This window comes from Pocillopora verrucosa, chromosome 3, assembly GCF_036669915.1.
Source record: "Pocillopora verrucosa isolate sample1 chromosome 3, ASM3666991v2, whole genome shotgun sequence".
Lineage (NCBI taxonomy): Eukaryota > Metazoa > Cnidaria > Anthozoa > Scleractinia > Pocilloporidae > Pocillopora > Pocillopora verrucosa.
In genome coordinates this window covers 31,210,634-31,234,371 of record NC_089314.1, presented here as the reverse complement: position 1 = coordinate 31,234,371, position 23,738 = coordinate 31,210,634, and the positions used below count along the sequence as shown (strand labels likewise).

The window sequence follows — 23,738 nt, the reverse complement described above, 5'->3', positions numbered from 1 at the left end:
ATCTGATGCGATTGTAATCTCCAAATGAATTTCAATAAACACTACAGAAAACTATTCCTAGAGAAAGACACACGCGATCAAAACAGACACAAGCATGGAGATAATTTAGGATCGAAAATAACCAATCATAAAATGACAAAGTTTCCTGAGAGGTCCGAAGTTTGTTTGTTTTCTCTGCAGGAAGCTTTGTGTTTTTACTTCAATATTATTGGTTCGTTTATAAAAAGTTTGACATCGTTTGTTCTCAATAAACTTGTTCATTGGTTTGTTTTCTTCATTTCGATCCGGTTCAAATAGTCTCGCTGCTCTGAGCACTTTACAGATTTAATTTGCCTTCATTTACGTTTAGCTTTTTGGGTTGTAATTGTCACTGAGCCGGTCACCTCGCAGTTATTTTGAATAGTAAGTGGTTCAAATAATTTCTTTTTAGTTTTTAATTGGAATTGCTGAGGCCTAAAGAATAAGCTTACACCGACTATCGCCAAGTAATTTACGTGCCTTTTGCCTACCTGCATTTGTTATGTGTTGATTTGTTGTGAGGTTTAACGTGCGTAGCTGACAGTTGTTGTTGTGGATGGCTTCAGCCAAGTGCTGTGCTCCAGTGTCTGAGATGTTATTTAGTGAGAGGTCTAACGTGTGTAGCTGACAGTTGTTGTTGTTGATGGCTTCAGCCAAGTGCTGTGCTCCAATGTCTGAGATGTTATTGTTTGAGAGGTATAACGTGTGTAGATGACAGTTGTTGTTGTGGATGGCTTCAGCCAAGTGTTGTGCTCCAATGTCTGAGATGTTATTGTGTGAGAGGTATAACGTGTGTAGATGACAGTTGTTGTTGTTGATGGCGTCAGCCAAGTGCTGTGCTCCGATGTGTGAGATGTTATTGTGTGAGAGGTATAACGTGTGTAGATGACAGTTGTTGTTGTTGATGGCTTCAGCCAAGTGTTGTGCTCCAATGTCTGAGATGTTATTGTGTGAGAGGTATAACGTGTGTAGATGACAGTTGTTGTTGTTGATGGCGTCAGCCAAGTGCTGTGCTCCAATGTGTGAGATGTTATTGTGTGAGAGGTATAACGTGTGTAGATGACAGTTGTTGTTGTTGATGGCTTCAGCCAAGTGCTGTGCTCCTATGTCTGAGATGTTATTTGCTGTGAGGTATAACGTGCGTAGCTGACAGTTGTTGTTGTTGATGGCGTCAGCCAAGTGTTGTGCTCCAATGTGTGAGATGTTATTTGTTGAGAGGTTTAACGTGCGTAGCTGACAGTTGTTGTTGTTGATGGCGTCAGCCAAGTGTTGTGCTCCAATGTGTGAGATGTTATTTGTTGAGAGGTTTAACGTGCGTAGCTGACAGTTGTTGTTGTTGATGGCGTCAGCCAAGTGCTGTGCTCCAATGTGTGAGATGTTATTTAGTGAGAGGTTTAACGTGCGTAGCTGACAGTTGTTGTTGTTGATGGCTTCAGCCAAGTGCTGTGCTCCAATGTCTGAGATGTTATTTGATGAGAGGTCTAACGTGTGTAGCTGACAGTTGTTGTTGTTGATGGCTTCAGCCAAGTGCTGTGCTCCAATCTCAGAGATGTTATTTTCTGAGAGGTTTAACGTGCGTAGCTGACTGTTGTTGTTAATGGCGTCAGCCAAGTACCGTGCTCCAAAGTCTGAGATGTTACTTGCGCTGAGGTATAATGTGCGTAGCTGACAGTTGTTGTTGTTGATAGCTTCAGCCAAGTGCTGTGTTCCAATGTGTGAGATGTTATTGTATGAGAGGTCTAACGTGCGTAGCTGACAGTTGCTGTTGATAGCTTCAGCCAAGTGCCGTGCTCCGATGCGTGAGATATTATTTCTTGAGAGGTTTAATATGCGTAGCTGACTGTTGTTGCTGTTGATGGCTTCAGCTAAATACTTTGCTGCTTCATCTGTCAGTTGATTTCTTGTGAGGTTTAACCAGCTTAGTTGAGATTCCCTACATTTTAACAATTTACAAATCTCAAAACAACCTAATGGACCAATGTTATTGAGACTCAAATCTAAATGTGAAATTTGTTGAACATTCTTAATTACATTTGCTAACGAAGAGCAATCAACAGCTGTGAGGTGACTATCAATAAAATTTACACAATTGAAGTTAATTTGTTGTAGTTTTCTCTGAACTATCGACTCCATCTTATTACTTTCGTAACTACATTTAAGCAATGTCACTGCTAAATCCTTTTCGTCTTTAGTCGGCCAGCAGGTCACCATTTTGTCTTCGCTTTTTTCGGCTTCGTTTTTTTTCTCTTCAGTTTGCACAGGAAGAAGGTCAGTGATGATTTCGCTTGGTAGGTGGCTTTTCTCCTCCATTAGTCCCGCCAGAAACTGAAATACCAGCTGCCATTTACCGTTCTTGATGTTCTCGGAAACAAAGTTCCTTAATTCTCTTTCTTTCATGTTGTTTGTCAGGTGCCGCGCTGCGAAAAACTCTTGCATTGTAAGGTGAATGAAACAGAATTGTTTCTCATCTTTTAACGCGGCATTTTCACGGTCGGGTAAGCGGTGAAAAAGGGCGCTGTCTTTCATTTCGCGTACTTCGTTTCCTCCAAGGATAAGTTTTCCTTCTTTGATTCCTTCAAACGCCACTTTTCCTAGTTTCTCGAATTTCTCCTCCACAGCCGAGGGCAAATCGTCTGAAAGAAAGTCTTCGCGGGTAAAATGTTTGTCGCGGAACTCTTTCGTGTGTTTGAAATAAAATACTTTCACTGCAATCTTGTATATCGTGGTTAATTTGGAAGGGAGGGTAACACTAGCGGAACTTTCGAACTGCAATATTTGTGACAGACTTGAGCATATGATGAAGCTGTTCACAGGGACATAACAGAGCGAAAGTAAGTTCATGTTGCTGCTGATGTGTCGCCATAGTGTTTCGCCTACTTGATTGTCAACTCCGGCGAATTTGTTGATATACTCTTGAATTTGCTCGGTTGAAAACCCTAAGATTTCAAAAGTTTTGTCGAAATTAAGATGTGCGATACCGGTCAAAGCCGTAGGTCTAGTAGTCGTTACTATTGAAGCATCTTCAAGAAGTTTCCCAGTCACAAGCCACTGATAAAGGATTTGTAGCGGCATCTTGTCTTTAATGTTTCCGGGATGAGAAGGCGCCACGGCCATGTTTGCGTTATCTTTGAATTCGTCAAATCCGTCAAAAAGTATGAGGACACCTTCAGGGTGCTGCAGGATGTAATTCCAGACCTCATCATCCAGGTGATCTGAGGTGGAATGTTCTGACCGAGTGAGTAGTTCCCTAAGGCTAAGGTCGTCTGCCGAGTTGAATCTTCTGAACTTTACGAAGAAAGCAGCATCAAATTGGATTTGGGATTTGACTTTCTCAAATGCCCAGTCTCTGAGAAGTTTGATGCAACATAATGTTTTGCCGATTCCGGGGCGACCGACAATCAATACTTTCTTATTTTTATCATTTAGGAGGTCTTCCAGGCTTTTCGGATGTGATTCTTCGTCGCGCGACCTTGGATAAACTTTGAGTTGTTCTTGTCTGTCTGTAGTAAAGTTGTACGTAACCCTGTTGGGAATGATCACAAGGTTTGTGTAAATCTGATCCAAACTCAAATCTGTGGCTTCTGTTTCTGCGCCTGGAGGACGTCGAAACGGTGATTGGAGTTCGTAGAGGCATTGGGTGTCTTCTTTGATGATTTTCTTCGTTCGTGCGATGAATGGTTGAAGCTGTTCAGGCTTATCATGTCCGCTCGTTCCCTCTGGCTGTTTAAGAACATTATGCGACGCGACTTGGTCTCGTGGCTGTAGTGGGACAACTGCATCTTGTTTTCGAGGTTTTTGGTGTAACTCGAATTGGGTCGGATGACGTTCATGTTCTCGTGGCTGAAGCTTAGGTTCTTGATGCGACTTGTCATGGTTAGCATTTAGATAGGTTTTTAGAAAGTCTGAGTCTTGCATAAAATTCCTTTTTATCCATGCCTGTGTCAAAATGTAGACGATTTCAATCAGAATGCCAGCGTCAAAAATTCCATTCACTGCAAGGACAGCGTTTATCCAAAAGGTTTTCTTTATCGCTCGTTGATTGTGACATTTGTGTAAAGTACTGTTTGGGGCGGCGTTCGATGAATTCCTCGGCTGATTGGTTCCAGAGTTCAAGCAACATTCAAACGTGGAGGAAAACTTTAAAGGATAAAGCAACTGAGTTTGCAGCAATATGAAGAGAACTCCTAGAACGAGTCTCGTAGATAGTTGACAACAGTAAGCTATGAAAAGCTTGTGTCCGCAATTTGTTGTTTGTCCTGTTGGGTTTTCTTGGTCGCGCGACTGTCCGCTCTCTGGATCACTGTTACGACTGCTCGACGACAAATGATCGACTGCGTTTTTCACTATTTGGGAGTAGATAACACATACAATTCCAATAAGGAGGAAATTGATGATCACGAAGCCATAGACAGGAACACCGTACTTGTTGTATTGCTTTTGGTATTTTTCGAAACATTCCCCACGGATAAGGTCGATGTTTTCACTCTTGGTGCCACCGCAACGGAAATCGTACCTGGATTCGGTATTTTCCACTTCGGCAAAAATGCCAAAGAAAATTACACTGATCACGAACCAAATTAAAACTACGGCATAGCTAATTTTGTTGAAGGTTCTTGGTGCAAGTGATTCCTTGAGAAAATCCATCGTTTCAGTACTGTTTGTATTTTCGCTGTTTTCGATGAGATCAAATTTGCTCTACAGCTTTGGTTGTGGACTTCCGGTTAAAGATTGTTTCAGATTTTTAAGTTTGATCATGACAAAAATACGATTTTAACTATTGGCAAACTTACGCCGGCTGTCAATGGTTTATTCACGCACGCCATCATTTTCTTTCTGATATCGGAAACTGACATAGAAAACTGAAATGGACATTTAAATGTGTCGGCTGGTTCAAATTTTCTTTATTTTTAGTGCGTGAGATTCTATGTCGTAGAAAGAGGCGCAAAAGAAACAATTACAAGTATGGAGAGATATTTCGCTTTCTGAAGCAAATAGAAGCGTCACGACAAAAGAAATTGTGAACTGTCGCTGATAACTCTTCAAGTTTACCTTTGCCTTAGTCCGGGGCTCTCTACTGAGTATGAAAGCTCCTTAATAAGTGGCTTGGTCCCTCGACTTTTATTTTTACAAAGAGTCTGCTAAGTTACATGTTTTCTCTTTACGCTCGTGTTACAGCAGAGTGTGGCTTTTCAGTGAGGAAATGAAAGACATTCCCGTACGAAAGCGAAAGCATGTATCTGACCCGACTGTCATATCATTTCATATGTCTTCCACTGGAATTTTTTAAGGGATTTGCATCACCGTAAAGTATCCTTGTATTTTCCAAATAACAATAACCAGTCTTATTACTTAGATGCTCGTTCTCTCTGTGTCAAAAGAATGCTTGCTCTTCTGAAATAAAATAACTTTCGCCCCCGCCTCATGACGGTCTCAATGTGGTAAATCGTCATAAATGTAACATTGTTACCGTTAACCGTGCTGCTGACCAATAGTTATGAAAAAAAAAGATAAAAAAAAGAAAAAAGGTATTCAAGTTACCTCAAAAGCTTATTCCGGCAAATAGACACTTGAATACAACAAACAACAAATCTGAAGAAATCGAAGTCGGACTCAACTCAAATGTTCTTTTGAGCTGTTATCTTGTTATATTTTCTTCTGATTTGTCGGCGGGTATAGGGTAATACACTTTTCTTCAGGAATTTTGCTGAAAACAAATTTTTGCCGAAAATTGGTTTACTCAAATTTTGTAAAGATATTTTAACGTTTTATGAAGAACGTTTATTCTTAAAAATTACCAGATCGGTGTCTTGTTTCTGTTTAGGTGCAAGAAATAAAAATTGTTGATAAATGTTATATTTAACCGCTTCAAGTGAAAGACTGAGTGAACCCTGGGCGCTTTCCTTGTTAACCAAATTGGATGTAGATCAACCATCAGCTAGCAGAAAACATGGAAGAGGAGAATTCTGATCGTCATGTTAATTTCTTTGCGAGTTTGACTAGCTCACAGCAAGCTTAGAACCTGCCAGAAGGCAAAATTAAATGAAGCTTTATTATTTTTGGAGCCCAGAGGATAGGGGAACCGTGAGGCTTTCGAGCTAACCCCTATATTCTTGAATCAATTTTCTCTCGTGGAACAGGGTACTCTTAAATATGTGGGATGCGGTGGGTTTTCTGTTTTGCGTGTGATTACAAATTTTCTGCAACACTACCTTCTAGCGTCATCATACAACCTTTAATTTGTTCTTTAAGAATTGTGCTGTACCAGTAGCCACATGCGCTGTCAGATTATTTTTATTTCATTCAATAGAATAGAAGGGCAAGAACGAAAACTACGTAGACTTCAAGGAATCGACCCCAAAAATACACCAATGACAAAGTAACACACTACCCAAGCGGGGAACATACTAAGCTAATTTAATTTGGTATTCCAGTCATTTTTGGCTCTGAATGCAACCATTTTTCCTTTGCAAATTCTGTAAATCAGCAGAGCTCTTTTTTTCATATTGACACTGACTTCCTACCAGCATACACCTGTACACGCAAAATTGGTCAGCTGTTTCGATGATAAAAAAAAGAAAAAGCAACGATGTTATGATCGTGCGCCCAATGATATCCCGGTTCATGTTATTTCGTGAGGTTTCGGGATTCCACGGGATAGGGACGATAACTGACGTCACACGTTCTCACAGCTCATGCGCCTGTCTTGCAAAATGGAAGAAGCAAGTTGATGTGTTTAGGTTGAGGGTTTTTAAGGGAAATTTTGTCCAATGGAGAATTTGAGTGCTAGTTAATTGAGCACTCTTGTGGCTCAAGAAATGCGTAATTCGGAAGAGGTAAGAAAAATGGCAGATTTGCCTTATATTCCTCGTTATCACTTGTTGTACAAACGGAATTGAATTCAACCAAGACGTGTCCTAAAATTTCTTGTTCTTGCGTGTCTTACGTTTGGCGATTTCACAGCTGAAGAATGGGAAAAATACTTCAGTAATTCATTAGCTCAAATTGGAAACATACCACCGGTTGAGGTAAAAATTAGCTTACTAGATCTTTTTATTATACCTACGTCTGGGAAATTGTTTTTATTTTTAGGTTTATGTTATACTTCACGTCGAGACAATATTTACTCACGCTTTAGTTTTCGATCGTTCCTCGCGTTGGTTTCTATTTTGTTTCACTGAGATTTTCTATTTTGCAGTTTCTCTTCAACTTTTATTACTCAGATGACGAGGAACGAGGCGATAATTTTTTAGGTATGTATCTAATACTTACAAATTTATCTTCTCGCGAGCATCCACACTCAGCAAACAACACTATTTTAAAAATTTACATCGACATTTAATTTATGAGGCGCTCCATGTTGTTCGTAAGAAATAATGAAAGTAGCGAATGGTTATGGTGATGGTTGTTTATTTTCAAATATGAGTAATATTCCGGTTCGTCTTTGTTATGACGGAACTTGAGTTCAAATTTTAAATTTTGTGTGATATAGAGCTTGAATGTGTAATGTTCGGATCGAAGAGGAGTCAAGAGGGAGAGGCCGGGGAAAAATGTCGAAATACTATCAATGATTATGGTAGTAAACAATATCTAACACCCAGTCATGTGCAGACAGTGACAATACCCGTTTCCTTATTTTGTTGATGGTCAGCGTAATTTAAATATACATTGCTTTGATTTTTTCTTACTACTGGAAACTGATGAGTGAGACAAAGTGGATTACAACTTTTAAAATTATGCCCTGCAGCAAGTACAAATCCTAAATGTTACAACCTCTGATATTTTAATTGTTATTAGGAAGTTTCCTTGACAAGTTGTTATAGTGTTGTAGTATTGTCACCAGACCCTAACAGTGAATAACTTCAAAAATGCTGTTGTTTAATTTAAGTGAAGGAAGTTGTGCTCTAACAAGGGAATCTTATACAAACCTGTCCTTCCAATAAGCAACAGTTGGGGGATAGGATATATTTGCGCCAGGTTTTCATGGCCCAAAGTAAGGTGCTAGTGTTTCATAAGAATCTTTTTAAGATTCTTGTCAGCAGGGTTAAAAGTTTTAGTGAACAATAAAATCTTTTTTAGATGTTTTTGGTTTGCTTTTTAAAGCCTTGTTGCATGATAAGAATTGTACTTCTGCTAGGGTCTTTTCAACAAGGTCCTGAGCCTTGCCTTGTTCTATAAGAACATTCTATGAAGTTTTCTTCTTTTAGTCATAAGATTCTTTTACTGAGTTTGTTCTCAATAAGTGTAGTGCGTATCCTTTACCATAACTCTTCTTAACATTGAAAGGGAGGGATCAAGTATATTGGCATGTTTCTTTCAGCTTGTAATGTGTTTGAACATCAAGAATTTTTCTTTTGGTAAATCTAGGTCCTTTAAAAACTTCAGTATCGAGGAAAACCATTTTTTCTGATGACAATTCATACATGAATTTAATAGTGGCGTGGAATGAGTTAGTGATATCAATGAAATTGATGATTTCAATTTCAGGAATGGTCCACCTTAAAAAGTGTTATGAATATATCTTTTTAACCCTCTACAGCCAAACATCAGTATGCATATTCTCCCTACTATTCTCTATACATTTCCAAAGATGCTGATACGGAGAATTTGTTAAATGATCAAGAGCTTAATTAGTTGATGGTCAATTACTTTATTCTCCTGACCTTACTGTGTGATTCAGGGCTGATATTGTAGGGAGAAATTAGATGCTAGTCACTCCTAGGGGGTCAAAGGGTTAAAGAAATAGTTTAGGTGGGCTTGTATATACGTAGCTAGTACCTGTTTCTCAGTATGAGCCATGAACATGACCTCTATCTATTATCATTTTTTTGTTCCTAGAGCTATTCCGAGTGTTTCTAGATAGTGTTTGTCTTTGTCATTGAAAAAGTTTTCTTTAAGAAGCAGTCTCTTAAGGTCTCCCAAAATTTTGTTGTGATGAGAGATTTTAACTATAATGCTCTTCATAATATTGGCAGACGATATTAATTCCCTCCTCTTGGGGAATGTTAGTGTGGAGAGAACAAATGTCAAAAGTACCCAAATTGCTTCTTCTGGAAGTAGGATGTTTTTGTTGAAGTTTATAAAGTGAGTGGTGTCTTTGATATAAGACTGTTGTTTCTGCTCAATCGGTTATAAGGGTGAGTCAACAAAAATGGAAATGTGCTCTGTTGGGCCAGTGCTCCGAGATAAGATTGATTGTCAACAGGAATGATTTCATGTACTTTGGTCAGTGTGTGAAATTCTGGTATTCCAGGTGGGTTTTGGCCTAAATCGAGCCACTTACAGGTCATATCACCAATATGCCTTCTAGTAAACAAAGTGTTGACAAATTGTTTTGACTTTAGTGACTGTTGCAGATACTATTGGTTATATTAGGGGGTTATAGAATTTCTCATTAGGGACTTGTTTGTAACCTTCCTGAATTTTTTGTTTAGTATCTCTTATAACAATAGTGATTCCTTTGTCAGTGTTTTTAAGATTTATCTTGCTGTTGGTGCTAAGAGTTTTTAAGTGTTTGTGTTTGTTTTGCTGTTAGATTGTCTTTTATGTTGGAAAAGGTTATAAATGAAGGCAATCTCTAGCTTTGTACATTCCAATTAATTTTCTAAAGCAACCAACAATTGAGATGGCAGTTGTTGTTTAGATTTTACTCAGAATGGATGAGGATTGCTTTTTGAGTTAACAAAGATATATTGTAAGTGCACAGAGTGAGTAACTGCACACCATTGGTTTCAGGGAATGTTTATCCAAGCTTCAGTTTCTAGTATAGTTAAGATTGTATGTATCAATTTGATACCTTTGAAAGCAAAAGTGATTTGAAATTTTGCATCCTAATTTTTCCGTACAAACTATAAATTTATTGGAGTTGATCTCTTAATTTTCCCAATAGCAACCATACAAGAAGCATCAATGCACAACACAACATTAATTCTCCTATGAGGAGGGGAACATTGGAGTTTGTGATTTTGGGATTTTGGACAATTTTTCTCCTGGTATTTCAGTCATTTCATTAATCTGGAATTGCATTATTGCGGTATTTTCCTAACGTGCAGGATACAGGTTACACTCTCTAGTCCTCCACTGTTTCTCAAGCCTTTTTCAGACTCTGATTCTTTTGTAAACAGACTTAAATAAAACTACCTGACTAAATATTCATTAACAAATTCTTAATTGTATTGCAATGTTCAGAACTCCTGAATATCCCCCTCTATAAGTGACCAAGACAGAATTTTTCCGTACAATACAATATCAAGCAGACAAGTGATGAGATAAAAAGAAAAAGATAAGTTAAGAGTATTCTTACCCAATCCAATACCAAATTCTCCAAACTAATATCATGAGAATTGTAAGGCAGACGGTAAGGAGAATTACAAATCAGATTTGGAAGTGGTAGAGGTAATATTACTCTAATATCCACATTTAAGGTAACATGTTTGTTTCTTTGCCTTGTAGCTGGTGACTCCTCAACACATGTCTCATCAAATGACAGTTCTGCGGCAGCTAAAAATGTTACGGCAGGTCTTGAAGACTCAGGTGTTGAAGTGGGACAAGAAAGTGAACAGGAAACATCTACAGGAAAATTGGCGAAAACAACAGCTGGTACAGGTGATTGTTTACCAGAAGCAAAACAGAAACAAGTCAAACAATCATCAGAGAAAACCATACAAAGTAGCTCTGAACATATTGTTTTTGGTGGAAACAGCATCAAAGAGCATGAACAAGATGTGAGGCAAAGCAAACCTGAAAGGTAGAGGAGTAGCTTAAAATCCTTTTTGACATGAAAATTTTTCATTTCTGGTTTATGGTTCTTTTTATGTAATTAATATCAGAAAAATTTTTACTGAATTCTTAAAATTGTTAGAAAAGTTCATGCAACACCAACAGCTCAAAAGCTTTAATTCAATAACAAAATAAAAAGTCGTCCTAAGTCCCTTGGCTGCTTCATAGAAGTTTCACTGGAAAGAGGGTGGTCAATTTTTGTGGCATCTTTCTTCAAGTTATGTTTCTTTAGGGCAAAGTACTTTTTAAGTAATGAATTCTATACTTGACAAGTAACAAAGGTATAATAGGGAGTAAGTTTTTGAGAAACTGTGGTGCTGCATCAGAGGAATAGTATAACACTTGGTGATTTGGCATCATCAACTGAGTTGATAACATAACTTGAATTGGCGAATGGCTATTCAAAGGGCTTTCACAAAGGGTCAACACTCAGAATGTCAGCTTTGAACTTCTTAACAGTAGCCAATTTACATTATCAACGTAGTTGATCTTATAAAAATTAATGCATTCAAAAGGTGTTTGATTCTTAATCCTGGCCACCCTAGCATCAGAGGTGAGTTGAGGGTTTCACTGTTTATCCTTATTACATCAAGGATTTGTCTTTGTGGTTTTCATCTTTTTACAGGATCTAGCAATGTGAATTCTGAGTTTTTCTCTGCAAAGAGAACACATGAAAACTACCTTGTTTATGTGCACTGCTACATATAATATGTTATTTTATTCGATCATTTTGATTATGTTCCATTCTTATACAACATGTGATGGGGGATTAGTTGTTACATAATTTTTAAGTATAGGGTAACTTTATAGATTACACTTCAAGTTGAGAAAATTCACAAATACATGTATTGTTAAGTGAAGAATTGTTGTTTTATTTTGCAGTCCCTCAAGAACTTCAGCAACTGATGTTGACCAGTTCCCTCCCTTGTCATTAACAGTGAACACCCAGAGGGCAGTGGAGAAGACAGAGACTGAAAGATCACGTAAATGGCGCAAGCGAAGGAGACAGAGAAAGAGGTCTGGATCTGTGTCCAGCTCTTCTAGTGAATGTAGTGAAAAGGAAAGGGCTTCAGTTAATTCCAATGGCTCTGGGCTAAAAGGAAAAGCTGTGGCATCTTTACCTACTACAGATAAAGTTGTTCTTAGTGATGATGTTAAAGAAGCTTCAAAAGTACAGGTAAATGTTTTGAGCGCAAGGTTAAAGGAGCAAAAATCCGATGCTCTCTCTAACACAGACAAAAGAACAGCTGTACAGAGAAAAAGCACAAGTTCTTGCGATGGAGACACTGTGGAAGAAAGGAAGAGTTCTTTATCAACAGAAGGCACATCAAACAGCCCTGTTTACAGTGACACAGACATTAAAGTTACAGTTTCCATCAGCAATGTACAAGATCCCTTAAGCTCTAATCAAACCTATAAAAACCTGGAAAAAGAACATGAAGGTCCCATCCCAGTGGATCAGAGTGTAAAAACAAGTGGTGCACCAGAAGAAATCACTGGCAGGAAAGATCAGCCTCCAAAGCCTTCATCATGGGCAGACTTGTTCAAAAACTCTGCAAAACCATTACCTGGTATTGTTGTTAAAACAGTAAGTCCTGTTGTGAGAAATGAAATGCAAACAACTTCAAATCCTAAAAAGACAGATGATACATTACAGATACCAGTTACTGTGGAAGAGGACAAGTTTGCCAAGAAATTTGCAGGTAGATACCTCTAAAGATTCTCTCTCTGTTTCCCTAACTGTCCATCTGTGTCTGTCTATCTGTGTGTTTGTTTTTTGTCTATCTGTCTGTCTATCTGTGTGTCTGTATTTCTGTCTGTCTGCTTTGTAGTCAGTCATTGTCCAAGTAAACAGTCTTGAACTTGATGTGGTTGCACTAGCAGTCCAGATATTTTCACAAGGGGACATCAAGTATGGACTATAAGTGTTCCACTCTTATTTTGTGTGTGCATGTGTGTGTGTAAATATTGCTGTTTGGAACAAAAAATCAATTTTCTAATTGGTTTTTTTTTTCAATTATTAAAGTTTGAACAGTATTCCAAGTTAAGCTGGAGTGAAATTAAGTAACATTTTCTGGTTTTTAAAAAAGAGAAGGGATGTGAAGAAAATAATCTTGAGGAGTGGAATGTAACTAAGTTTAAATTACAAATCAGAACTGAAGAAGAAAAATATTTTCCAAAACTGCAATGGCTAAGTTTGTGATGCACATTGTTATTTTATGGGTGTATTGTTACTATAAGAACTGAAAATTCACTATGATAGAAAAGTACCACTTGTAGACTGAATTCATACATTTCTTTGTGGTTCATTTTTTTTTATTTGCAGTAAGTATTCAAAGACAAGAGTTACAGTACATCCAAAAACCTTACATTCCAAGAGGACTGATCAACAGAGGGAACTGGTGTTACATTAATGCTGTATCCTTTAAGTTACATCAAGAAATGTTGGATTAATATCAGTATCTGGGCAACTGCCCACCTACCCCTCCCCTAACTCAACAACAGTCAATTGATAGCAACTTAGGGTTAATGTTGGGTTAAGGGAGGGGTAGGTGGGCAGTTTCCCAGATACTGATATTGATCTGAAATACAATCAAAAACGTTAATTTCCTGCTCCGGAAGCATAATAAAAGTTAAAAATTTTTTTCCAAACTCGGAGCTAAAAGTTAAAACTTATGAAATATTTCGTCCGTATTTCGACCGGACTTCAGCAGTCAATGATATGAATGTTAAAAAGATGAATTTTAGAAAAGGTTTTTTTAACGCCTCTTGGGGGTCAGAATTGTGTCATAGATAGCTGCTAATTCGTAACCATTGTCTCTGTTTAACGCCGGTTTCCTAAGTTTAATTTGAATAGCTTCTTTTATCCTGCGTTTGAAGGTGTTAACTTCGGTTGATAGTACTTTTGTCTTATTTGGGTCCACCGAGTGGCCCTCTAGGCGACAATGCTCGTGAACAGCTGATGAACTTCTTGATTGGTGTTCTTTCACTCTGATTTCCAGAGCGCGGGCCGTTTCGCCAACGTACTCCTTGTTACACTTCTCACAATGGATCTGGTACACAGTACCGCATTTCTTGAGATTGACAGTTGTGTCCTTGACACGTACCAATTGTGATCTTAAAGAATTGACGGGTTTATGAATAAGTGTAACATCGTGTGACTTGAACGCTCTTTGTAGGCGTTCCGAGATACCTTTGATGTATGGCGTTGATGCATAGATTTTCTTCTCGTTTTGAGGCTCTTCGGTATCTTCTGTTGTAGATTTTGGATGTGGTATTGTTAGCATCCATTCTGGATAGTTATTCATTTTTAGAGCTTGCTTGACATGCTGTGTTTCTCTAGTTCTGTCCTCGTTTTTCGTAACCAAGGTCTGAGCTCTCAACATCAGGGTGTTAACCACAGCTCTTTTGTGTTGTAGATGATGGTTTGACTGGAAGTTTAGGTACTGGTCCGTGTGCGTAGGTTTGCGGTACACGCAGATCTTGGTAGAACCATCTTGGTTAATACTCACACAGGTATCAAGGAAAGGAATCCTGCCATCCTTTTCTTGTTCCGAAGTGAACTGGATGTGTTGGTCAATGGAGTTTAGATGTTCTGAGAAGGAATCGACGGCGTTTTCGTGAATCTTGGCCATCGTGTCATCAACATATCGATACCACATAGTTGGAGGGGTGGGGGCGGTGTCCAGAGCTCTGCTCTCGAACTGTTCCATGTAGAGATTGGCCACTACAGGGGAAATTGGAGACCCCATTGCGGCTCCTTTGTTTTGTTTATAGAATTCACCCTGGAATGTGAAGTATGTGCTCGAGAGGCACATCTCTAGTAGAACAGATAATTGGGCGATATCTAACGGGCATCTGTCCGGTAAGCTCTGGTCATTTCCCAGTTTGGCTCTGACAACTGGAATGGCTTCATTGATCGGAATACTGGTAAACAGTGAGGAAACATCGTATGAAACGAGTTTCTGTCCAGGGGGTACTTTAAGTTCTGCAATCTTGTTGACAAAGTCTTCACTGTTAACGATGTGATGACTGTTGAGGCCAACAAGAGGTTTCATAATCTTAGCAAGGAACTTGGCAGTGTCGTACATCACGCTACCAATGCTCGAAACTATTGGCCGTAGCGGTACGTCTTTCTTGTGAATCTTGGGTAGCCCGTAGAACTTTGGGACATTCTATAAACAAAAGAAAGGAGCCGCAATTCACATTCCAGGGTGATGCCATACATCAAAGGTATCTCGGAACGCCTGCAAAGAGCGTTCAAGTCACACGATGTTACACTTATTCATAAACCCGTCAATTCTTTAAGATCACAATTGGTACGTGTCAAGGACACAACTGTCAATCTCAAGAAATGCGGTACAGTGTACCAGATCCATTGTGAGAAGTGTAACAAGGAGTACGTTGGCGAAACGGCCCGCGCTCTGGAAATCAGAGTGAAAGAACACCAATCAAGAAGTTCATCAGCTGTTCACGAGCATTGTCGCCTAGAGGGCCACTCGGTGGACCCAAATAAGACAAAAGTACTATCAACCGATCACAATTGGTACGTGTCAAGGACACAACTGTCAATCTCAAGAAATGCGGTACAGTGTACCAGATCCATTGTGAGAAGTGTAACAAGGAGTACGTTGGCGAAACGGCCCGCGCTCTGGAAATCAGAGTGAAAGAACACTAATCAAGAAGTTCATCAGCTGTTCACGAGCATTGTCGCCTAGAGGGCCACTCGGTGGACCCAAATAAGACAAAAGTACTATCAACCGAAGTTAACACCTTCAAACGCAGGATAAAAGAAGCTATTCAAATTAAACTTAGGAAACCGGCGTTAAACAGAGACAATGGTTACGAATTAGCAGCTATCTATGACACAATTCTAACCCCCAAGAGGCGTTAAAAAAACCTTTTCTAAAATTCATCTTTTTAACATTCATATCATTGACTGATGAAGTCCGGTCGAAATACGGACGAAATATTTCATAAGTTTTAACTTTTAGCTCCGAGTTTGGAAAAAAATTTTTAACTTTTATTGATCTGAAATGTTCATGTGAACCCTTCACACCTCATGATTAGTGTCCATATTCTTCATACTCTTGTCCGTACATTTTCTTGGGTGCTGACAAGGAGAATTTGCTTATTGGTCCATAAAAATTCCAAAAAAGAACTTGGCCAACGTCCAGCCATCTTGACCTCATGTTTGGTCAATAATGCATGTTATATATCAAGCAGACAAGTGATGAGAGTAAAAAAAAAAACATCAATCAGGGGAATATCAGTTGATCCAATACCAAATTCACCAAAGTAACATCATCAGAATTGTATGGCAGGCAGTGAAGAGAATTACTAACAAGTGTCAATGAATGATTGAGCATTATTACTGTAAGGAGAAATGAAATGCTGATCACCCTTTGGGTTTAAAGGGTTAAGAGATCACCTTTTATTGATTAGGTGAAAGACAGAGTTCATATCTTTCTTGATTGCTTCTGCAATGTCTTTTTAACTCAAGAGTGAATTTCATATGTATTGGGAACAGTAACTGTTTTTTGTCCTTAACTGTGAACAGACTCTTCAAGCTCTGGTGGGGTGCCCACCATTTTTCAACCTACTGAGACAATTGCCTTTACTAAAGGAAAGAGGTCCAACATCAACACCTATTTTGGACAGTCTGTAAGTGAAAAAGTTTTGTCTTGCATGGGAGCACTCTGGTCAAAAGTTGTTAAATTGGCCACCTGTCTCAGTCTAGTTTTTCACCTTTGAAGCAATTTTTTTCAATTTTGTGAGACTGGTATTGTGATGTCTATGTATGAGGCAAAGCATTTCTAACGAACTTCAAGCATGGTGGCCTTGTTTACAATATGTTCATGCAAAAAGAAAATGTACTTGCTATCAGTAAAACAAAGCAAAAAATAAAACCTTACTCCCTTTTTCAAGTTTGTTTTTTAAGATAACGATTTTTTCCCTTTTACAGAATAGTCTTTGTGAATGAGTTTAAGGAGACAAAGATAAAACCAGGTATGTGTTTACAACAGTTGTGAGAATTAGAGAAAGATGTTGTTATTTGTCTTGTCATGAGTGTGGGACAAAGAAAAAAATGCTGAGTCCCCATGAGGAATGAAACCTCAGACCTTCGGAATCCACACTTCACTGCTCTGAGAATTGTTTTTGTGTGGGATTTCCCACACTTTGTCAATGCCCGCGAAATTTATTTCTTTATTTATTTGTCCACGAGAGAGAAGTGCTTGTCACGTGGTTTTTTATTTGCGTTCAGTGAGCCGTGAAGACTGGATTCCAGTCGGCGTTTTTTCATAGTGTATTGTACGGCGGCCATTTCTCTTCTCAGTCGTTGGGTTTTGGAGAACTTATTTGGAATTTCATGTTTGTTTCTTGGGGATTTTTGTTTCCAAGGTAAGGATAAGTCATTTCATATTTTCACGGGTTCTTTGCGTGCTTTAACTTTTCAATTTTGTTGCGGGAGCTTCATGATTAAGCTCTCACGAAAGGCGATTACGTTTGTACACCTGGTTTGTGTTCTTTCTTTCATAATCTGAGGCGTTTGTTTCGTTATTTCTTCAGGTGTCTATAACAAAAGATTTTTTCACGTAAGTCAACACGCTGAAACGCGGCTTGTGTTCAGTGCAGGTTGCACAGGAGCTTTTACGCTTTCACAAGCCAACATTTATCGGCTTGGACCTTCGGTGCGGGTTGTGTCAGATTGAAAGGAGTCATTGTACTCTCGCAAGCCAACATTTGTCGGCTTGAATGTATTTGTGCGGGTTGCTCTTCAAAGAGTCTCAGGGTGTCTCAAAGTGTCTCACGAGTGTCTCAAAATGTCTCACGAGTGTCTCAAAGTGTCACAAACTGAAAGAAACTATTGTTTGCCTTGAACTGTCAAGAGTGTTATCTATTTTAATAAACTGAGTTTCTAGTTAGTTGGATTGTTGTTGTTGCTCGCTCAAGCACACAAGTAAATATGGGGATCTCCATTGACCAATTCCGTTCAAGGATTGGATCTCATGAAGATTTACATCCTGATTTTAGTGAAAACTATGACCTCTTTGATGATCTCAACATTTCATCAACATTGCTGAATAATGAACCACTGATATTGAATGAATTACCTGATTTTGATTTTCGTCAAATGGTCCAGACACCCGATAAAGAGCAAAAAGAATTTTTTTAACACATTTTACATCAGATTAAAACCTCAGAAACCCCTTTCTACTGCTTCCTCAGTGGAGGGGCTGGTGTTGGCAAATCGCATTTAACAAAAGCTTTGTATCAGGCAGTGCTTAAGTATTATAACACTAGAGCTGGTGATGATTTTCATCAGATCATAGTTATACTATTAGCTCCAACTGGTAAAGCTTAAGGGTGACACTCTTCATAGCACTCTGGCCATTCCTGCCAATCAATCACTGAGAAATTACAAACAGCTTGATTCAAGTAGACTAAACACTTTGAGAAGTCAATTGATTTTTGTTGATGAAATCTCAGTGGTAGGAAATGGTATGTTTGCAATACAGCTAAACAATAGGCTTAAAGATATAAAAGGCTGTAGAGAGGATTTTGGAGGTGTGAGCATAATTGCTATTGGTGACTTATTCCAATTAGAATCTGTTATGGATGCTTATATTTTCAAAGACCTCAAAATGTAGATTTATGCTGTTCTTTCTCTCAGTTTATGGCATAAACACTTTAAAATGTTTGAACTTAATGAAATCATGGGTCAAAGAGACAGCAAATTGTTTGTAGAATTACTTAATAGGTTGCGTAAAGGTAAACACACAGTAGCTGACATTGCAAAACTTAAAGAGAGCTATACAAGAAGACATCAACAACCCAATAGATGCAGCTCACCTATTTATACAGAATGCTAAAGTAGATGAATTTAAACAAAGGGCCCATAATGCAGCCACAGGAAACAAATTCACAATAAATGCTCAAGATAGTGTTTTTGGAGCTATCTCTCCAGAGCTAAGAAACAAAATACTAAGACAAATACCCAATGATCCAAGAAAAACAAAACAGTTAGCCTCAACCCTTTGTCTTGCTGAGGGTGAAAGAACACACCTTGTCATGAATGTACGAACAGAAGATGGCATAACAAATGGTGCTGGAAATGTTGTTAAACTAGTTCAGTTACATCAACAAACCAAACCATCTGGTATTGTATGGGTACAATTTGACCACTCAGATGTAGGTCAGAAAACAAGGAATGAAAAAAGACATTTGTATGTACAATGAATTGAACACACATGGACCCCAGTAAACCCTGTGACTACACAGTTTGCGGTAGGTAGAAACAGAACAGCACAAGTTGTTAGAAAACAATTTCCACTGCGTCCTGCAGCAGCAAAAACAATTCACAGGTCACAAGGTGATACTGACAGTAGAATTGTTGTGGATTTTAGTACCAGAAATACTATTCCACACATACATTATATGGGACTCAGTAGAGTGACTGCTATAGAAGGCCTATATATTTCTGATTTGTGTGAAAGCAAGATTGCTGTTAATCCAGATGGAGAGATTAAGAACAACTGCAAAACTTAAGCTTTGCATCTCCCTCTCCATGACATAACATTTTCCCTTCTTAAACTGTGTTATCTTAATGTAAGGTCTCTTCACAAACACATAGAAGATATACGTAAAGACTTAATTTATCTAAGTGCTGATATCAATATTTTCACAGAAACAAGATTTAATTCTCAAGATAATAATGACATGTATGACATTGCTGGTTATGTTCTCTTCCGTAATGATAACCTTAATTCCAGCAATGGATCAAGGTCTTATGGTGGTACAGCTGTGTACAGTAAAATCCCATACTTACCTGGATACCCCTATTGTCACAATATACATGGTGTTGAAATAACAGTAATTAAGTTAGCAAGGTTTGAGGATTGGACAATCATAGGGATATATCACTCCCCAAACGTGCCTGTAAGACAACTTTATGAAGCAATAACTGAGGTATTAAATAACATTTCACCAGACAACAATATCATTACTAGAGAATTTGATATAAATTGGCTTGTTGAAACAGACAGAAGACCTTTGTATAATTTACTAGTGAGGGATAACCACTACAAACAGTTCATATCAACTTATACAACTGACAACAACACAGTAATTGATCATATATATACAAATATATCTAACATTGATATACAAGCAGATGTTTTAGAAACACATTTCACAGATCATAAAGCTGTTTGGGCCTCATTTCACAGTGTCCTATAACAAATTACTTTATCATGATGTACATTGTTTTTAAGTTAAGAGAGCAACAAAAGAAAGCAGTAAATAGTTATGAAAAGAGTTGTTTCTCTTTTTTCAGAGGAATTTGTAATGAGAAACTTGCAAAACTAATAATAAGGAAATGCTGCTTATTCATTTGGTACCAGAACAGGCCTTTTAAAATTAAGTTTGAAGTCATCTTTCTAAGAGTTGTCCAGTTTAACAACCATTTACAAAAGACAAAAATAAACTACATAACACACAGTCCTGAATTTTCAAGGCAGCTCCTTTAGCATCTTGGCTAATTTCTAACTGCAACCTTTATTGACAACCCTGCATTAAACAATTATTCCACAGTTAAGTCTGCAACCCCTCCTGAAATACTCCAGGATACCAAAAAAAACAACAACAAGCAAACAAACATATTAGTGAAGTGAGCAAACAACCACATGCGTGACTTTCACGTAATATAAAATTCGTGATTGCAGCATTCCCACGTGCGTAAAGTGCTTGTAACTTATGGGAAACACACGCATGTTACACCAAAAAAACCCGCGTGTAGTACAAGAGGCCGATTACTCGCAATTTCTCGTAGTTTTGAATTTCCCTTTTGTTTTTCAGAACACCCATATACCTGTACTTTTTTACACCGATGCGATAGAAATTAATTGGAAAAACATTCCTTGAAATAGGAAGTCGTCCTGTATTTTCAGCGAAAAAGATTGTCAAGTGATCAAAACAACACCGGCCAGATTATAGTCACGTGCTCGGCAACGACTTGTGGAAAGCGATCATCTTTCATTCTTACCATCAAAACAGTCACGCTTGCATAGAAGAATAACAAAACGAAACGATTACAACGGAAAGACCCAAATTGGCGTAGAAAGAAATAATGCTGCAAATTACCATTTTTTTATGTCATGTGTACATGTTTCCGTGGGAATTTCTGTGTCAACAGCTTGCTGTCACTCACAAACTCTTCGTGATTCTCGCTGGTCCTCGTTATGTTCAGCGCATGGACGATTCGAAGACGCTTCAAATTTGGTTTTTAAGTTGATCATAGCACTAATCTGAAACATTTGAAGTCCATTTCAATATAGTAAATGTCGAAACAGGCGTGTAAAGACAATAAATATCGCAACGATCAGTGCAATCATAATAGCGCCACGACTTTGGACTTACTTCTTCGGAAGGATAGATCTCGAGTTCGAAGCCGACTAATTACGACTAATTACGAAGAGTCCACGTAATTTGCATATCGCAGAGCGCCCACAAGAACTCGTTTCTACGCTATCGTGTATCCACGAGTTAAAAAGTAGTAGCAGAAATTTTTTCAATTTTTTTTCAATGACTGTTACGAAAATATTTACTGCTCCAAGTATTTCCAGTATTGCCGTATAAACAAATAAATAGCCTAAGCCACCAAGAGGTAATTTATTTGTTGAAGACGATTACCAAACGTTCAAAAACACGCCAAAAAGCTTCCAGGGAAGGAAGGAAAGGCATATTGCTTGATAAAAGGAAAAGTTAATACCCCAGATCCCTCCTGTGAATCTGTATTTGTTCAAATAATTCCCACACAAAAATTACTATTCAGACTGTTGATTCCAGGCCTAATATCACCCCTGTAGTACAGTTGACTCACAGTGAGCGACAGGTTTGCTTCCGCTCAAAAACCTCTTCCGAACACTTTGTCAATAAAATCCCACACAAGTACGCATTGCGGACCTATTTTTAGAGTAGTGAATGATAAGAAATGTGTTAATGGAAGTATCAAAAGGTGGTTGAGACCTTATTGGGCAGGACACACCCTGTCACCTCTCAAATTTTCAATTGTCCAAGGTTCTTCTTGCTGTAAAATCTTGCCTACTCCACATCAAGGGATAAACATGATCAAGAAGTCTAGTTGACTTGTTTTGTGGGGATTGAGAGCACAAATGTGTCATGAATCATAGTCTCACTCTCCTCAACGCTGGCCACAAATAAAGACAAATAAACAAACAAATAGTCATCACCACCACCCGCGAAAGATTAGCCAAAATCTCTTGCCGAGCTACTCAGACCTGTTGGAAAAAGGGTTCCCAAACTTGTTTTCTTCACAAAACTTACTCAGAAGAAACTGATCACAAGCTATCTATGGTTTTTAAATGAAATATTGGGGTAACTTGTTGAAATCTCTTATAGGGCCGACAGGAGGATGCTCAAGAGTTTCTTAGCTGCATTTTAAACGGATTACATGAAGAGATGCTGCAGCTTGCAAAGATAATATCAAAACCGCTGAAAGGTTAAGATTCTCCTAAACTCTCTTAGTACTGATCCTTACATCCTAAGGAATAGCCTTTGTATTAGGAGCAGGTCTTCATGGTTAGCACTGCAGCGCCAAAGAGAGTTTGAGGGAGGCGAAAGTTGTGGGAGAGGTCTGGGTCAAACCCGTTTACAGACCTCTGTCTCTTTCAAACTCTCTCGCTGACAAGGAAACGCTCGTGTTGCAGTGCGGATAAGAATGACCTGCTCGATGGTGATGGCCTTTGGTGAGCGAACGACAAAAAGTAGAACTCCGTGATAATGGATCATTTCAAAATGGGGTGTATAACCTTTGTTCATTTATTTTCTTAGCCCCAGAGAGAGATGTTGACTTGTCATTGAAGGCTGAAGACTCGGCAGATGATGATGAACCTTACGCTGAGGAGCAGGAAGATGAAGGGGACTGGGAACAAGTCGGACCCAAAAACAAATCCATGGTGACTAGAATGGTAAGTGCCCCCCCTCCCCCCTTCCCCCCCCCCCCCCAAAAAAAAAACACCGCCTAACAGCGTAATTTTTTGCCGTTTTATGGCAAACGGTTAACACCTCATCAAGACCCTTTTGCAAGAAATTGCGGGAAAAGAGCCGTCCCCGTCAGATTTTTAAGCATTTTAATGTGTTTCCTGCACGAAAAATACTTTCCAATGTACCTTACCAATTTTTATACACCTATTTTCAATTGAATTTCCAGAGCCAACCCATTTTTTTTCTTACTTCACAACGCTCCCTGATTGGTCAAGAAATTTCCCACCACTTCCTCAACCAATAAAACGCAGAGTGGAAAGGAATTGTCACTTGATCACATGCGCTTTCCCGCGTTTGAACATTGTCTGGTTACTTTGAGTTCTCATTGGCTTAGTGAAAAATTTTCTTTTTTTCCATTTAATTGACTGCTCTGTTGAGTTTGGTTTTTGGTGTCAATTTGTGTTTGTAGTGAGACTTCCTGATTTGTGATGATCCATATTTTTGATAGACTGTTACATCCGTTGAAGATGCCTTGAAGAGCCTGGCTTTGAAAGAAGAAGTACAAGGTTACACTTGTACTAAAACTAAAGTACAGGTAAGGGAGAGAAATAATTGAAAAGATCGTACCAGTCTCTCAATCGTTTTGAGGTGATTTAAAGTTTTTAAGAATGATAGACCTGAGTGGTTGTGAGGGTGAAGTGTGAGAGTGAGTGGAATGCCATCGGTATTTTCCCTCTGTGCCATTTGTAGTGCCGGATTGTCGATAAATTTGCCGGGCGCGGTGGTGGCCCGCTTCAAACGCGACAAAAACATAGACAGCTTTTCGGGCTTGCAGATAAAACGTCAGATTTGAAACTCTTAACGGTGGCCAATTTACGTTATCAACGCAGTTGATGAAACAAAATTACCTTGTTATACTCTCCTACCGACTCAGCACG

The 23,738-nt window shown here is 38.6% G+C and overlaps 2 protein-coding genes across 10 annotated transcripts in view; one reads left to right on the top strand and one right to left on the bottom strand.

Moving 5' to 3' along the window:
• The window catches only part of LOC136279400 (ubiquitin carboxyl-terminal hydrolase 10-like), a 150,110-nt gene that overhangs the window by 61,833 nt on the left and 64,539 nt on the right, over positions 1 to 23,738 (top strand). For 4 of the 9 annotated variants that reach the window (XR_010716829.1, XR_010716827.1, XR_010716826.1 and 1 more), the window contains exons 4-11: positions 10,468 to 10,762; positions 11,677 to 12,497; positions 13,121 to 13,212; positions 16,355 to 16,458; positions 16,760 to 16,803; positions 22,216 to 22,315; positions 22,648 to 22,784; positions 23,309 to 23,395. Coding sequence is in view for 4 of the 9 variants with exons in the window: in XM_066163074.1 (XP_066019171.1) it covers positions 6,834 to 6,851; positions 7,214 to 7,268; positions 10,468 to 10,762; positions 11,677 to 12,497; positions 13,121 to 13,212; positions 16,355 to 16,458; positions 16,760 to 16,803; positions 17,365 to 17,507 (1,572 nt within the window). In the remaining 5 variants the exon portion in view is untranslated. Of the gene's footprint in view, positions 1 to 6,722; positions 6,852 to 7,213; positions 7,269 to 10,467; positions 10,763 to 11,676; positions 12,498 to 13,120; positions 13,213 to 16,354; positions 16,459 to 16,759; positions 16,804 to 17,059; positions 17,721 to 22,215; positions 22,582 to 22,647; positions 22,785 to 23,308; positions 23,396 to 23,738 lie in introns of those variants that run through there. The other 5 variants (XM_066163074.1, XR_010716825.1, XM_066163076.1 and 2 more) reach the window with 5 other exon arrangements.
• Positions 125 to 4,690, bottom strand: LOC136279399 (NACHT, LRR and PYD domains-containing protein 12-like). Its single transcript, XM_066163072.1, has 3 exons — positions 1,876 to 4,690; positions 1,222 to 1,620; positions 125 to 786 (listed from the first exon to the last, which is right to left on the bottom strand). The coding sequence occupies exons 1-3, from the start codon at positions 4,660 to 4,662 to the stop codon at positions 454 to 456; spliced, it is 3,519 nt and encodes a 1,172-aa protein (XP_066019169.1). The 5' UTR covers positions 4,663 to 4,690; the 3' UTR covers positions 125 to 453.

Coding starts and splice junctions, on each gene's coding strand:
- LOC136279399 (XM_066163072.1), bottom strand. CDS start 4,662: ATGGATTTTCTCAAGGAATCACTTGCACCAAGAACCTTCAACAAAATT. Junction 1,621..1,875: donor CAAAGTATTTAGCTGAAGCC/ATCAACAGCAAC, acceptor TACTTGGCTGAC/GCCATTAACAACAACAGTCA. Junction 787..1,221: donor TAAACCTCTCAACAAATAAC/ATCTCACACATT, acceptor TCACACAATAAC/ATCTCAGACATTGGAGCACA.